The following is a 17,589-nucleotide window of genomic DNA, read 5'->3' on the forward strand; positions in this document are numbered from 1 at the left end:
AGAGGCGGGTGAAGTGGAGAGCCATCGTCGGTGGCCTATGCTCTGGCAGGAGCGAAGGGCCTAAGTAAGTAAGTAAGTAAGTAATACCAACTTTTACGTGGCAGCAACTTAAAGAGCAGTAATTGTCAAATTATGTGTCCGTTCTAGGGCGAGCTTCACCGCCTCTGGCAGGACCACGTCGGAAGAGGGGCACTAGTAAGCAGGTCGTTGACCTCTGACATTGATAACACGCTACCTTGCGTGTTTTCATCAAACAACAATAAACGTAGCTCAGGCGAATCGTGATCGGACACGGTTTCAAAAGAATGTATGGCACGTGGACCAGATGTGAGGAATGCGAGTTACCCGAATCGGTTTGGGTGACTTCACATGAACAATGCTTTTATCTGTGATTCTCCACACGTGCATGTACAGGCAGCGGTCACCCATAGCTGCCCGATTATTTCTCCTGCGGTCCCTCAACAGTCGTAATGTGCTTATTGGAATTACTTTTGCGTGTTAACAAAGTTATCGTAACGATCGGACGGGCCAACAAATTTGGTTAGGAAATAATAGACTCCAACAACCGCTTCACAACTGACCTTGCTTCGGATGTTCTCTCAAAATGACAGTTTTGTCGAAAATAAATTTTGAAATAATTGTAAGACAAATATTTACAGGAATACCACTCATGGCCGTTCCTAATTGAAATTCTCTCTGCCCATCTTCCTGAACCCCCGAGTTAAAAAAGAATCATGATAGTTTGAAGTTTTGACCACGAAATATTGAACATCGATACAAGTGGCTCACAAGTAGCGCTCACCCGGGAAGATGGAAAGTGTTAATTCGACCCGTACATGACGCCCCCCCCCCCACCTAACTAGCCTGGTATCGATATCCAGTCTGATCGTGATTGGGGGTATTGGGGTGTTCAGGCAGGTTGTGTCTTCGGGGGCTCTAATAGCTTCCCCCGCCCAGTGCAACAGGCCGTCCCGCTAGGACTGTTACGCTAATCAGAGACAGTATATGCTTGGGGATTTGGTTTTCCCCCAACACGATGTTCGTGGAGGGCTAATTAATCTCTCGTGAAATACACACCGGGAAACCTAAGTGAGGCGGGTGAGACAGAGCTCTTACAGCCCCGACAACGATCAGACTGGATACCAGGCTACACCTAACGGATCGATCTCCCAAACCTGAGTACATGTTGTCGCTGTTTTACGCGCTGGGTCAGCGACCTCTGACCTCCAGAACAATGCCTCACGATATTTGAAATTCTATTCAACAGAAAATAGCCAGCTACATGATATTGCCTTGATCGTACAATAAGCAATGTCTAAAGTGCTTGCAAAAGGATACGCTAGGGTCATCTTCAATAATTACAAAACCACTCATTTGCTTTTTTTAAGAAAACAAGACCGATTGATCATCCGTTTGGGGTGGTTTCAATGATGTAATTTTACAATAAGCGATGTCAAATGTGCTTGTAAAGGATACGCTAAGGTCATTTTCAATGATTACAAAGCCTTTAATTTACTTTCTTAAGAAAACAAGACCGATTGGTGATCCATTTTGGAGTGGTTCTAATGGTGTAATTTTACAATAAGCGATGTAAAATGTGGGGGCCAAAGAATCAGCCAGGGTCATTTTGAATAATTACAAAATCATTCATTTGCCTTTTGTTAAGAAAACAAGATCGTTTGATGATCCGTTTTTAAGTGGTTGTAATAATATAACAACAATGTACAAAAATATAGAATTCGAGTTTTGGAAGCCACTGAAACGTAATACCCGTTTGTATTCTTACTAGTGACCGGAGCATCTTTCCGAGAGCGTCCGGAGTCGGCTGCCGTCCTTCGCGGCCAGACTGCGGTCATGAAGTGCGCTTTCAGCGGGCTGGCTGAGGACGATGCAGTCGTATGGCAGGGGGGACCTGACGACAAAACAATATCATATGGAAGAAACGTCCTGAAGGCCTACAGACGACACAAAATTGTAGGCGATAGTTCAAAGGGAGAGTTCAACTTAGAAATCAGGAATGTGCTGCTAAAGGATGACGGGAAGTATAGCTGCTATACCCATCCGGATGACACTGCAGATGCCACATTGACTGTGGTCGGTGAGTAACAACATCCATATTATATATTGGATAAGTTCACATAAACTCCACATAGAAAAAGGCAGACATAACCGCACTCCTCTACAGCAAAGTTTCTGCCAATTTTGTAATCTAGATAATATTGAAGATGAATGCCATTTTGTAGTTGACTGCATATTATGTAGAAACGAGATGGATTCCCTCTATACTTAAGTAATAGAAGCTTTAGACATTTAGACAGAATAGAAAAATTCGAATTCCTCATGAAACTTGACAAACCATGTATCATTAGCTCAATATGTTCGTACATCTTCAACTGCGACAAGAAGCGAGAAGAAGTTGAACCTGTAAATAGTATACGTAGATCACATTAGTATGTATAGTTCGTAAGTGTCATTGCTATATTCTTTTCCCTGTTTATCCATGACCTGTACTTAGCTTGTTAGAGCACAAACGTGCAATAAAGTGTCAGACGTCTAAAGTAGCATCCATTTCGTCAGAGCTAGCGAAATTTGTAGTTAAATAGTTTTTGGAGTCTGTAGTTGACCGTTTTCAAAATCTATCCAGTTAATTGTCATTGAGTAACTATTTTCTTGTATCTTATTACCTGGATTTCAAACTTTCACAGACGCATTCTGACAAGTGTTTACTATGGTAGTATCCAATGTTTTACCTAGTTTGCTATAGTTTGGTGACTTGAATGTAATACTGGGCCACAGCAAGTAAATTTTGTGGATGACATCCTCCACAGATTCAAAATCTAATGCGAGCGGGCGAGAAAAAAACAAGGCGGGCCGAAAAAAACAAGGTTCTTACATTTTGAAATTTGACTCAATCATTGTACAAATGGTTTTGATTCAATGGGAACATCACATATACACAGCCAACATCACATATCACTGCATCAAAGTAAGAAACAAAACATAAAATCAGAGCCTTTTGTTGTATCCTCTCTTTATAGTTATCTGCCATCCACCTTCTGGCATGGCAACAAACATCTTGGGATATTTTCGGCATGTTGACCACTGTCAGAAGGTACCAAAATTTCTTGGTTTTTTTTCCAAAATCAGGCGAAAATTAATGCGCTCGCTGATGTCATCCATAAAAATTACTTGCTGTGGCCCTATGTTTATTACACGTATCTGTAACCGTAATGTTAAATATTTCAGTCCCGATGCCGAACCCTCCGACTGTATCAGGTGGCGAACTTCCGGTGACGTTAGGTGATCAGCTGTCTCTGACCTGCCGAGCGTCAGGTGGGCACCCCGCGCCGCGACTCACCTGGCTCAACGGGACAGAACCGTTCAGGTACGGACAGTTGACTTTTCCCAAAACTTGGGACCAGCAAGCCCACCCCCCATCCACCAGACATTTTATTTATTTATTTATTTATTAAGTCTTATTAAGTACAATATGCACTGTGGATGGCATGGCATAACAGGTGTTTCTGACATGAAACACCTTTTCAAAGCCGCCATACCAATAAAATGACAAAACAATACAATAAGTAATCAGATCACATAATACAATTTGAGAAACAAATAAATAAATTTAGAAAGTACAAGGCAAGTCAACTTATTAACATTGTGAGAGTTATTGATTCGAGACAACAAACAAATAAAGACAGTGATATAGCCAGCAGTGATATCACAGTTAGCGCGGTCTTGTGGCCAGACAAGTAGCGCAAGCACAAGATAACTACCACGTACAGGGTTGCTCTAAACTGTAGGTTTGGCAAAATCTGTTGTACATAAATGAGGAGAGTTTCCTTTTAAAGGCAACCACATCAGTTAGGATTGAAGCCCTCATGTACTCTACGAACAGGAGATAACTGAGTCATTAGCATTAACCTGGTCGTGAATCTGACTTACTTTTAGCCTTGTTCATGTTAAGTCACCCAAACCGCGATTCGGGTAACTCACATTCCTCACATCTGGTCCACGTGCCATACATTCCTTTTAAAACGTGCCCGATCACGATTCTCCGAAACTACATTCATTGTTGTTTGATGAAAACACGCTAGGTTGCGTGTTATTATTGACAGAGGTCAACGACCTGCTTGCTGGTGCCCCCCTCCCAGCGTATCTCGGCCGAATGCCGACGTGGTCCCCCCAGAAGCGGTGAAGCTCGTCCTAGAACGGACACATTATTTGACCATTACTGCTCTTTAAGTTGCTGACACGTAAAATTTGGTATTGCATATAAAAAAAGAAATATCACCCCGTCCTATCATCCATGACCAGGCGAAGTCACATTGAAATCACATTGCGTTCAGATGCAAATCGCGATGCGGGAAAGCCGATTCGAAACCACCTCTAGAAGTGGTTTGGGATCAAGGCGCTTTCAATGTGATTTGGAGCGTTCAGATGGAGCCACTTGAAACCGGGTTCGGGGTAAACCACATGTAAAGCGCCTTCACTGACTTCACATGAACACGGCCTTTGTTTATCTTATACACCATTTAAATATTCATTCACCTGTTGACTACAAATCTCTAAAGAAAGGTAGTAGATTCTTAAGTAACTGCTTTCTCGGTACCTTTTTGCTATAAATGTACTGTTGAAATGCATCAGCTGTAACATATAGATAGTACATGTTCTAAAACCTCTTACTGCCGTTTCGGTGTGGACCAGGTCGGCCACTATGGCCACAACTGAAGACCAGAGCCTGGAGCTGTTTTTGCCGCGGGTGACGAAATGGGATCACGGCGCCAACTTCACCTGCCGGGCCGACCAGGGCTTCCCCCAACTCGCCAGGCCCAAAGCCTCCTCCAGGATACTCAGAGTCAAGTGTGAGGCACATGTTTTTATACAGATACATAAACCTGAATGTGAGAATTCCAGGATACTCAGAGTCAAGTGTGAGGCACATGTTTTTATACAGATACATAAACCTGAATGTGAGAATTCCAGGATACTCAGAGTCAAGTGTGAGTTTGTAGTGGAACTTTTTTGAAATTTTATTTCGAAACCACTTTGCAGACTTTACATCTGAATTACCTCAGTATACGGTATATGATGGTTGTTTAATCTGGTCCGAAGACCCCCCGCTGTTCCATGTTACCTTATATGGTATATGGTGGTTGTTTAATCTGGTCCGAAGACCCCCCGCTGTTCCATGTTACCTTATATGGTATATGATGGTTGTTTAATCTGGTCCGAAGACCCCCCGCTGTTCCATGTTACCTTATATGGTATATGATGGTTGTTTAATCTGGTCCGCAGACCCCCGGTGGTCCATGTTACCTTATATGGTATATGACGGCTGTTGAATCTGCTCCACACACACCCCATGTTACCTTATATGATATATGACGGCTGTTGAATCTGGTCCGCAGACCCCCCGGTGGTCCATGTTACCTTATATGATATATGATGGCTGTTGAATCTGGTCCGCAGACCCCCCGGTGGTCCATGTTACCTTATATGATATATGATGGCTGTTGAATCTGGTCCGCAGACCCCCCAGTGGTCCATGTTACCTTATATGGTATATGACGGCTGTTGAATCTGGTCCGCAGACCCCCCGGCGGTGTCGGTGCCCAGTCCGTCCGTCCACGTGAGAGAGGGCGAGCCGGCCAGTCTCAGCTGTATGGTGGACAGCAACCCTAAGGCCACCGTAACATGGCGGAAACTGGGGGACAGCCTTCGCTCATTCAACATGCCCAGGTAAAGGGAAATATAATGTGAGACAAACTCTAAAGTAACCTGACCAACTTTCTACAACCAAACTGTAGATAGATTGTGACAAAAGACCAGTTACAGCAATACTTGTAAAGCTGATGGGAGGTTGGGTACACTAGCTAAATCAAAATATTTAAATGTTTAATTCTATGCCTCTCAGATGCATTTTTATGCCCTTCTCCCTGGTACTTAATTACGCCCCATTCCCAATGGGCCGGATCAAGCCTAATTGATTCGCTTTGATCCGGTTTGATAATCGTATTATTGTATAAATGCTAAATTTTATTCATGAACGTTATTTCTTTTTATACATATATATATGATAATTGACCCATTGTTTTATTTTGAATTGAGCTCTGAAAATATTTGTAATCGGAATCCGCAATTCAGCCTGCGGGCTGCAATGGATTTGATTTTCAATAAACCATTCATCATCATCATCATCATCTTCGATCCGGCTCCGATCTGGCCCGATGTAGCCTCTACGTATACCAGGTCTTGGGAAACGGCTGGAAAGAGTAGAAATCGGTCAAATAGAGAGATACCATTCCTACTCTTTCCAGCCGTCTCCCAAGACCTGGTAGAGGCTACATCGGGCCAGATCGGAGCCGGATCGAAGCCGAATCAAAGAGGCTAGGTCTAAGCAGAATCGAAGCCGGATCAAAGCGAATCAATTCGGCTAGATCTGGACAAGTTTATCCTTAGTCCTAATCCTATGACCAAAACAAATTTAAGCTTTGGTCCCAATTTGAGAAAGGGGCCCTGCCGGGTAGTCCCCGAGCCGTTTTTTGGCACTTTCGGCCGTGACCCCTACGTGGCCCGGTGGGACACCCCGCGGCGACCGGGCTATTTTTTGGCCCGGCGGGGACCCGAGAAGAATTTAATTCTGACTTAAATTATACTCGGGCCCCGCTGACATAAAGACGCCGTGACCTCATCGTGAGAACACCGACAGGCACCCCTCCGGTTGCTGGCAGTCCACCGGGACTAATTTTGATACGTCACAGACCAAATACACACAATAAGGGTGTGTACTTCGTAAGACCGTGTCAAATGTGTGACGTCACAGATCAGGTGATCACAACAAAAGCATGAACTCTGTATTAAGTGGGTCAGTACAAGACATCGTCAGAGAAGCTGCCTGGTACCTTACGGGTTTCTGTAGGAGACCGACCAATAAGGGTAACAAAATGCCATTGAAGGAAACTTTTAATTGTGACCACAACAACCGGTGCCCGCCAGGCTCCAGAACCCGGCGGGAGCCGGCCTGGGCTACATCCCCGGCGGGCACCGGCGCAATTGGGACCAAAGCTTCAGCACGCCGAAGATTAAAACCAAGTTCCCCCGCCCAGGGACCACGTGTTGCACCTGCCCAAGGCGTCCCGGCATGACGGCGGACTGTACCATTGTGAAGCGGATAACGGGGTCCCTCCGGTGGGGCTCGGAACTATCACCCTGCAAGTCTACTGTAAGTAGAACAAACCATTACAATGTTTTAATCCCTAGTTCAAAGTCTTTTAAAAATATAGTATAATAAGTGTGTGGGTAACAGTTTACGGGAGTAAACTGAAATAAATTGTCTGCAGGTCAGTTTGTTCCTCTTCTCCAAATGAATAACGTACTAAGCTTCTTAACCATGGTGACTGGTGCTGTAGCAGACACCCTGTGGTGTTGGAATGGAGGGGCTGGTGGCCATATATGGCGGGTAAGAGCAAACCGTAAGTAGCACATGATACAGTGCAAACCATTACAGGGTTTGAATTCGAAGTCTTTCAAATATTCCTGTAGGTAATTTTGTATAAATTTCATGAGGGTAAACACAGACAAATTGTATCTAAGGCCGTGTTTATGTGAAGTCACCCAAACCGCGATTCGGGTAACTCACATTCCTCACATCTGGTCCACGTGCCACACATTCCTTTGAAACCATGTCCGATCACAATTCGCCTGAGCTACATTTATTGTCGTTTGATGAAAACACGCAAGGTAGCGTGTTATTAATGTCAGAGGTCAACGATCTGCTTGCTCATGCCCCCCTCCCAGCGTATCTCGGGGATCGAGGCGCTTTTAATGTAATTTGGAGCGTTCAGATAGAGCCACCTGAAACCGGCTTCGGGGTAAACCACATGTAAAAGCGACTTGGGTGACTTATATATAAACACGGCCTTAGGCAGCTTGTGTTTTGGCTTAAGCCCCTGTGGTCTGTCGTTATTATGACATCGACAGAAGGTGAAAATACTAGTATTGTTTTTCCTCGATACTTCTTCTTCTCCGAGTGAATAAAGTCAATGACCTGGACCGGACAGCTGCCACCATGGTAACTGGTGCTGTAGTAAGCACCCTGTGGTATTGGATTACATCATGTAGCAAGTTGTATAATTGGAAGGGATGGTCACCATATATACTACTGCATGATGTTCTCCCTGTGTTACAAACCCACCTGAGATAGAAACTAGCATGGTATAGTAAGGCATTATCTATTTGATACAGAGTCTCCTATGATGGACGCATCCATGGAGAACCATGGTAACTGGTCTTGTAGTAGGCACCCTGTGGTATTGGATTACATTATGTAGCAAGTTGTATAATTGGAAGGGCTGGTCACCATATATACTACTGCATTATTTTCTCCCTGTGTTACAAACCCACCTGAGATAGAAACTAGCATGGTATAGTAATGCATTATCTATTTGATACAGAGTCTCCTGTGATAGACGCACCCATAGATTACCATGGTAACTGGTGCTGTAGCAGGCACCGGCTCTGTGGTATTAGATTGTATAATGTAGAAAGCGGCATATATATATAGTTGGAGGGGCTGGTCACAATATAAAGTACTTCATTATGTTTTCCCAGTTTCAGACCCTCCTATGATAGAAACTAGCACGGTATAATACTGGGTTAATGTTCGTTCTCTGATACCAAATGAATACGATCTGTCACCATGGTAACTGGTGTTGTAGCAGACACACTGCGGTATTGGATTGTATGATGTAGCAAGTGGCAGAATATCAGCATTGTTTTCTCCCTGTTTAGACCCGCCCGAGATAGACTCGTCCATGGAGGACCAGGTGACGATGCAGTTCGGGCAAGACGACCGCTTCCTCCAATGTCTCGCCGACGGGAACCCGAAACCTCACATCCGCTGGCGGCGGAAGGATACAAGTCTGTACTGGGACAACCCACTCCGCTTCCACCGGGTGCGTTACGACGTGCAGGGCACGTATCAATGCGTGGCTGCCAGCGACGGATTCCGGGAAGTCACCAAGGACGTCTACGTGGACGTCGTAGGTCGGTGAAATGTTGTCCTCGTCCCACCCTTTACCTGCTATCTACTCTGTCAAAGTCAACTTTAGCTTTTATCCTAATTGTTTCTGGTACTTTAATCTAGTTTCGACGGGGTGACACAATGTTTCAAGGCTAAGACTGTCGAAGTGACCAGAACTAACATTGGTGAGAAACACATTGCTGAAAGTAGAATTAAAGCAATACATTCATGAGTGTCAAGGGGTGAATATCCCGGACACGGAACGTGACTATTTTGCGAGAATAGTGAAGGAAGCCATGTACATCAGGGCATACCAACCTTCGCTCAACCGGGACGGGGGGTGGTACCGACTTCTGACGAACTTTGGCCCTCAGTGCTGACGTCACACGTGGGTAAAAGTCACGTGTCTACAGCACTCGTGTCAAAAAGCTGACGAAGACCGAGTGAGTCAATTTTCTTGAGTTGCAGAACAGTTTAATTCTCATTACATTCATGATAGTTTTTTTTTTTTTAAACCAGGCAAGCCGTCCATTCACAGCGGTCTGGCAGCAGTCACCGTGGCGCAAGGAGGTAACGCGAGACTTCACTGCGAGATTCTCGGCGACCCCCTGCCTAGTCACGTGACCTGGTTCTGGCGGAACAAGCACTCGGCTGAGATCGTTGTCATGGCGACAGACGGAGGCATGTCTATCGTCGAAAAGGCGGTAAAAACTGTTGTTCTCTATAACGTAATGGATACCCGTGGAACGTCCCATTTTCCAGGCTATTTCGTGATCAAAAAAGGGGGTGTGAAACATAACTCAGTGAAAAGACTATGGCTCTGAATAGAACTGACTAAGGGGAGCAATGGCCTGAGCAGGTAGGCAGTGAAAAGAGTTGGGACTTGTTCTGTGCAAGTAGCCCTCTACCAGGCTTCGGGAGGCGGCTGGAAATAGCAAAAATTGGGCAAATAGAGAGATAACATGCAGGCCGCGGGGTAGTTGGTCCACCAGAGAGTACATTTTGCCGCACGTTGGCCAATTTCTACTCTTTCCAGCCGCCTCCCGAAGCCTGGTAGAAGCTACTGCATGTGCAATGGAAACGACCAAACAGACTTCATTCTGGCGGCAAAGTTATCAAATCATTCACAACATTGTCAACGTAAGTGTTTTGGGGCGCTCGTAATGTTTCCCAACCGCTACAGTAATTCCAGTCCTATAACTGCCATTCAGAAGCGTGCATGGTTCGCGTGTATCAGAAATGGTACTGATGACGTCACGACTTCCCAGCAGACCGATGACGGGACTTCCAGTACCCTCCTCCTGAAGGATGTCGGGAAATCTCAGGAAGGGACGTACATCTGTCAGGCTGCCAACATGTTCGGGGAGGCTCGGAGGGAGATTCACCTGGAAGTTACAGGTGAGAAACACACCTGGAAGTTACAGGTGAGAAAAACACCTGGGAGTTACAGATGAGAAATGCACCTTAAAGTTACAGGTGAGAAACACACCTGGAAGTTACAGGTGAGAAACACACCTGGAAGTTACAGGTGAGAATTAGAAACACACCTGAAAGTTACAGGTGAGAAACACTCCTGGAAGTTTCAGGTGAGAAACTCACCTGGAAGTTACAGGTGAGAAACACACCTGGAAGTTACAGGTGAGAAACACACCTGGAAGTTACAGGTGAGAAATGCACCTGGAAGTTACAGGTGAGAAAAACACCTGGAAGTTACAGGTGAGAAACTCAACTGGAAGTTACAGGTGAGAAACACACCTGGAAGTTACAGGTGAGAAATGCACCTGGAAGTTACAGGTGAGAAATGCACCTGGAAGTTACAGGTGAGAAACACACCTGGAAGTTACAGGTGAATATTAGAAACACACCTGGAAGTTACAGGTGAGAAAAATGCAAGGCTTTTTTGGTACTTCAACCACAGACTTTTGCTATTTCTGTCATATTTCACTGCATGGTGTGTTTGCCTGCATTATTTTCGATTCTAAACATCATACATATCTAGGCCAGCTACACGAGTCTTAAAAATATCACACTTACATGATTATTCTTACATATTTTTTTTGCTCCTTCTTTTTTCAATTCTAAAAATAAGGTCAATAACCACTGTAACTGGTGTTGGATTACACTAATGTAGCAAAGTGGCAGGACAGACCTCCAGGGGCTGGTCACCATATATGGTGTTGGAATAAATTATGAAGCAAGCTGGCAGTATGACCTGGAGGTACTGGTCTCCATATGAATATTGATACATAACAATTAAAAAAAACGCCGAAAAAGACGCTAAAAAAGCCCTAGCCTAAACCCCTGCTTGTTGAGTCATATTTTGATTGATGAGATAAAGCTTTAAACCATCACTTCGCTAGCTTGATAACTAATGTTGGAATACATTAATGTAGCAACGTGGCGAACAGATTTGGAGGTACTAATCTTCGTATGAATATTTACACATAACAATAAAAATAACGCCGACAAACCCCTGCTTGTTGAGGCATGTTTTGACTGATGGTTTAAATCTTTAAAAGATCAGCTCGCAAGCTGGCATGATTGCGACCCCATATATGGTCATATAGGTTCTCACGGATCTCTGGTCGCCATCTCCGTCTCCATGGCAACGGTTGTCCTGGGGATTGTGGCGGCAGCTGTCGTCTGCGTGGCCGTCAAGAAGCGATGGGTCTGCGGGGACAGCAAGCAAGGTACGTGTACAACCATAGAGCGGTAATATACAGTATAATACATGGGTCTGTGGGGACAGCAAGCAAGGTACGTGTACAACCATGGAGCTATGATATACAGCATAATACATTATTATGTATAGCTCCGAGGTACGGCCCACTGAAAATCAGCATGTACAATCACGTAACCAGCTGCAGTCACGTAAAATCTCCATACTTTATTCTTTATTGGTAAAATGTCGCATGAAACATGAAGAAGGTGTAATTTACCAGAATTATTTAACAGAATTACTTTCCTACTCAATTAACTCAAGGTAGATGCTGTTGTATTTCAATTTCAATCACACCAAATTTCTTGGGTTCTTTTCGGGAACGTTGTAGACCCGCCCCCGTTGCCCTCGGCCCGCTCGCTGGCTGCTGTGCCCTCGGGCCGCTCCGTATCTGCTGTGCCGAAGCCCGGGAAGAGGCTGGGCCATGGTACGAACGACTCCGGTGTGGAGGACCTGGAACTGCAGGAGTTGGACGGGACCCTGAAGCCACGTCCGCCGCCTCGGGGGGACAAACAGTGGACAAACGTCGGACTCTCCTACAGCCGTAAGTAACGCTTTTGTACGTGGGGTCGTGTGGCGTAGCGGCAGAGTGCACGACTCGGAACCAAGAGGTCCCAGGTTCGAGTCCTGACATGCCACCGATCTTGTGCCCTTGCTGAGGAAAGGCACTTTACATGACTTTTCTCACTTATCTCAGGTGAAAATGGGTATTGTCTTGTTCCGTATTTGTCCTTTATCTGCGTTGGTGATGGTATAAAATAAGTTGACATAACTTGAGTTTGCCGTCACTATGTCTAGTCATGAAATGTTGGTATAAAAAAACGCTTTTGTAGCTCAACATTCAGCAGGTAAAAAACACCAGACAGTTCCAGAGCCCTGGATAATCCTTCATTCGAAGGAATCGAACCTCTTTCTGGCTTACTTACTCCTCTTGTTCATCCCCTACTAGCCTACTCACTGGCAGATAATAAGGCCATGTTGATTTGATTATGTAGATGACATCCTCTGGGAACCCCAAAACTGATGCGAGCGTGCGAATAAAAAAGTTTGGCAAAAAATAGTTTTCTTCATTATGGAATCTGGTCATAAAGGCTGAACAAATGGCTAAACGCACAGAAAACGGTATGGCGAATAATGATAAACTCTTCATTTTAATTTCTTCACATTTTTCTTCCTTTCCTGAATTGATTTCGGCATTCTATCGTTTTTCAATACTTTTTTTTTTGCAACATACGATATATATTCGCTCATTTTGTACGATTTACAGTATGGTCGAAAACTTTTTTTTTGGTAACGGATGAAAATTCATGCGTGCGCGGATGTCATCCATATAATCAAATAAACATGGCCTAACTAGGTGCGGCGAGGATGGTTCTGAGATAACAAAAACTACATGCCGAAATTCAAACACATCCGTCCAGAGGATCGTGAGTTACAGATGCGAACACACTAACAACTGAAAACAAAACCTCCGTACGGAGGTAGATCCCCCTTCCCGGAGGCAGCAATGTAATGCAGTGTGTATCGTCTGGGCAGAGGTCAGGGTTGATTTACGGCGGCACAACGGCGGCACAGTTTTAGCCCTATGGGGATTTCTATAGTTAAAGGAGTACTAACCTCTAGAAGGAAGTGCTATTTTCCGATAAATCATGCTGCAATGAATACATAACTAGCCGACTTTTTACATAATTTCGCTTGTACGAGTTGAGCGGCGCATGTTTGTAAAGTGATATTAATATCATTTTCCCCCATGCTGAACCACAATTGATACATCCGGGAATTCTGGCTTACGCAATACTCATACACTTCAGGTCAACATAAACATTTTTCGGCGAAAATGGTAGGAGACAAGCACACTAACAAGCTGATTATTGAGAAATTACTTGCTTTACTTGCTTGACCTGTGGCTTGGATATTATAATATCAGGATGACGAATACAGTGGGAGCCAGTTTCATCCTGCGTGTTTTGATTTTCTCAACTTATTTGCATGTAAGTATCACTTGAACAGATAATTAGATTACGCCACTTATGGAAAGGATAACTAGATTACGCCGTTTTTTTCATCGTCAATATTTGCGGCATAAATGAGGGGCGATAAGGACACCAAGAAAGGCAATGGTTGGTAAGATACCAAAGAACACAAAACGGTACGAATTTTTCTTATCGCCCCCGAAATGAGGTCTGTAACGTAACTTTTTGTTTAAAACATAGACACTAATGGGGTAGCGTGGTGTATTCTGGGATAGTTTTGAGGGTATTTGGAGAGTTCGTCCTGGATTCGATGCGTTTTAAGACTTGCGCGCAAAATGGGCATTTAATTGTATACTGTAAAATAATATGCATTTTTCAATTCCAAAAATAAATGCCTGTCGAAATCTAGCACCTCCTTCTGGAGGTTAGTACTCCTTTAAGGACCCCTAAGTGACTCACTTCGACTCACTGAAAATCATAGTAGGGTGCACAAGCAAGGTTCAGAAGTTTTATATGTTTAATTACCTTCGCCAAGAAGGTTATGTATTCAGTAGCGTTTGTGTATGTGTTTGTGTGTGGTTTAGCAAGATAACTCGAGAAGCAGTGGATGGATTGGAATGAAACTTAGTAGGTGGGTAGGTCTTTATGAGACCTAGAAATGATTAGATTTTGGACTCCTGGCGGCTTTCCTAGGTACTGCAGTAGAAATTTCGGTTTTGATATCTCGTGATCTGGACATGCTAGGGTCACGAGTTTTGAATGGGAGATAGCTCTTGGGACAGGGAAGAAGTGACACGAGTTTGGGTCCCCTATGGGCTTGTTCTGGAACTGCAGGAGCATTTGTTGAAATGTTTTCAAAGGAGGATAACTCAATAACCGGTTGACGGATTGTCGTGATTTTTGGTATGTAGGTAGTTGAAGTAATGCTTGACATAATCAGATGACAATTATGCAAATCAGGAGCTAATTTGCATAATAATGAGGAAATTCTATAAATCTGCATTGTTCGATAATAGAACTATGAAACACTTGTGGCATCTACTTGAGAACGAGAAAAAACATCTGAGGATATAGATTATGTAAATGAGGACTTAATTTACATAATAAATGACAGTTTTTTAATGATTTCATAGTTGTAACTGCTGGTAATATCATACTTGCCACATTTGGAAGTTAAGTGAAGGTGAACATCAATAAACATAATTTATTCAAATCATTACCTCATTTGCATAATTTATGAGGAAGTGCTATAATAGCCTTTTTGTTAAGATAAGGCTGTCATTGGCTGGAGAATATAATCAACTGATATAATCCGTGCAAATGAGGCTCTTATTTACAAAATCAATGATTAAAATTGTATAATTCGTCAACCGCAAGGGTTAACATCATTTGGCGAAGGTATGGGGTCGTGGAACTCTTGTTTCAGAGTGTAGTGTACAAAATATGTGAAAATGAACTTAGATTTGCCGGCTAGTTCTCTTCTCGTGCCTTCTTTTATTAGCGCCACTTCAGAGGTCATGGAACTGCAGCCGACGCACAGTACTAGGCGGGAGAAGTATCCAAGAAAAATCTACGCCGACTGAACACGCACCATAATTCAACTTTTACAGTCTTAAAACTGACGTATTCCTCTAACATTTACCACAGGTTCTATCTCATGCCACGCACAGAACAATCTCTGCACCCTTCTCTAGTATTGTGCAGAACTACTTTGTGCCTGGACTACTTTTGACTACGGGGTTCGCCCATAAATACTGTGTTGTGCGGCCTTACCAAACCCGGTATTATTTCCCCAGGACTGGCGCATGCGCACGCCACCACCTTGCCTCCCTACACGACCGTGGAGCGGCACCGTCCGGACGGGGAGGACATCCGCGCATGCGCACGGGACGACATCCCGGAGGAGGCCATCGTGCCAGACCCAGAATACACTGCGGTGCGTACAAGCTCTAGTCATAGACTGTTGGGTGAAATTTGTTTACTGTTGTTGGTGTTTATGTCTATCTGTACAAGGCACGCCTGTAAAGCAGTATATTGTACTGAGTGCGTCTACCCTGTATACAAAGAAGACAGAAATAAATAAATAAATAAATTTGTGGATGCAAAACGATGCAACTCACTCAGATTTACATTGGAGATACCAAGCGCTTCTAGCTCTGCTTGACTGTTTCTAACAGTCAATTAGATACAGAAGTCCAAATACTACGCACGTGTTAATGGGCCTAAATTTCCCTCCTAGCTCTGATTGGCGGATGTTTTTCCGTTAATGAGATATAGGAGGTTATCACGTAATGTTATCTTATCTTTCAAATAGCATTTTTAGCATTTAATTTAACATTTTAATGTCTTGGGGTGGTGGGACTACGGCGCACAGATATGTCAACTTTGTATATTTAAATGTTAATTGTACTTTTTTGTTGTGTGGCGTTGTTAATATAAGCTGTAAACTTGAGTGCAGCGTCACACTGTCCTTGTTATGTTTTCATGTTTTGATGAATAAAAAAATTGTGGATCCTGAAAAATGGCTTCCTTCACTCGGCAATTTAACTTTTCTAAGAGTGTAGTGACGTAGAATGTGCAATTTTACCTACTCACCAATTGTTGTATCCAGAACCGTGCCTTATCCAGAACCATGCTCAGGCACGGTACTGGATAGTCCAGACGTATCCAGAACCATCCACAGTTTTGAATAGCCCAGGCGTATCCAGAACAGTGCCTGGGGCAGATCTACATTCTTGGATACGCAGATATAACTAGTCTGCTCTGTTAATCTTTACTCAAACACATTCACATATATGATGACAGGAGCCTAAATCCCTCCTACTATGAAATTGCAACATTATGTAACCCAACACCAGTTACCATGGTGAGAGACAATCTGGTTCAATCAGGTCAGAGGTCACTGTTTGGAGAAGAGGAAATGTAGCAAAAACAATATGTTTTCATTCGGTAAACATAGTAAATGGCGCTCTAGATATAATAAGTGGCGTTCTAGATATAATAAGTGGCGTTCGCACTCCAACCATCCTAGGTCGTTGTCGCACCCCCAACGGACAAGAGGCGGTGGAGCAGACAGGCGGCCTCTAGCGGCTCACGCGTGTCCTGCAGCGTGCGTGACAACGACAACCAGGCAGACAGCATCTGATCCCTGCATGTCTAGGGCGACATAAATAATGACATCACAGCTCTTCTGACTTACCGTGGCGTACGTTTTTATGTGCCAAAAAGGAGCTTTAACTGACGAACCGAGCTTAGCCAATACCTTAACATGAAAAGGCAAAAACCAACTTGAGATTAGCTGTGATATAGACTAAGTAGAAAAATTTAAGTTTTGTAACTAGCGTCTACTGACAGACATTTCACGAATTCGGCAGGATATTTCCATGATCCATGGTATAATTCCACAGGATAAACATACAGCAGGTGTATACTGAGTGTTTTCAATAACGACCAAGTACTAATATTCCATGTTATCATGAAAGTTCATCTGTGTTGGTAGTAATCATAATAAAACGTTAAACTTTATTCCAGCACACAGTTTACAGAGATCAAATTTTCAGCGACCACTGTCGCCTTCATCAGGATAATTATTGACCAATCACTTAACAACGTGATCTCGCGAGAGTTACGGTTTACAAACACGCGAGATCACGTTGTGAAGTGATGGTCATTAATTATCCTGATGAAGGCGACAGTGGTCGCTGAAAATTTGATCTCCGTAAACTGTGTGTTGGAATAAAGTTTAACGTTTTACTACTAGTATTCCATATTACCAGTTTTGATGCCTTGATTGTCTGTTGAGGAGATTGATGTAAAAAGTATTTGTAATTAAAACACCATATTCCATACTTTTATTGTCTTATCCGCCT

General features: G+C 43.6%; 1 protein-coding gene across 1 annotated transcript in view; it reads left to right on the forward strand.

Annotated features, from left to right (window-relative positions):
* Positions 1–16,865, forward strand: part of LOC109471233 — a 92,953-nt gene extending 76,088 nt beyond the window's left edge. The window contains exons 26-35 of the mRNA XM_019770512.1: positions 1,790–2,098; positions 5,598–5,745; positions 7,113–7,228; positions 8,797–9,051; positions 9,548–9,732; positions 10,300–10,426; positions 11,596–11,718; positions 12,079–12,291; positions 15,517–15,656; positions 16,752–16,865. Of these exons, the coding sequence (XP_019626071.1) occupies positions 1,790–2,098; positions 5,598–5,745; positions 7,113–7,228; positions 8,797–9,051; positions 9,548–9,732; positions 10,300–10,426; positions 11,596–11,718; positions 12,079–12,291; positions 15,517–15,656; positions 16,752–16,865 (1,730 nt within the window). The remainder of the gene's footprint in view (positions 1–1,789; positions 2,099–5,597; positions 5,746–7,112; positions 7,229–8,796; positions 9,052–9,547; positions 9,733–10,299; positions 10,427–11,595; positions 11,719–12,078; positions 12,292–15,516; positions 15,657–16,751) is intronic.
* The last annotated feature ends 724 nt before the right edge of the window (positions 16,866–17,589 follow it).

Source organism: Branchiostoma belcheri, unplaced genomic scaffold (assembly GCF_001625305.1).
Source record: "Branchiostoma belcheri isolate BF01 breed outbred unplaced genomic scaffold, Haploidv18h27 scaffold241, whole genome shotgun sequence".
In the NCBI taxonomy this organism is placed as follows: Eukaryota; Metazoa; Chordata; class Leptocardii; order Amphioxiformes; family Branchiostomatidae; genus Branchiostoma; species Branchiostoma belcheri.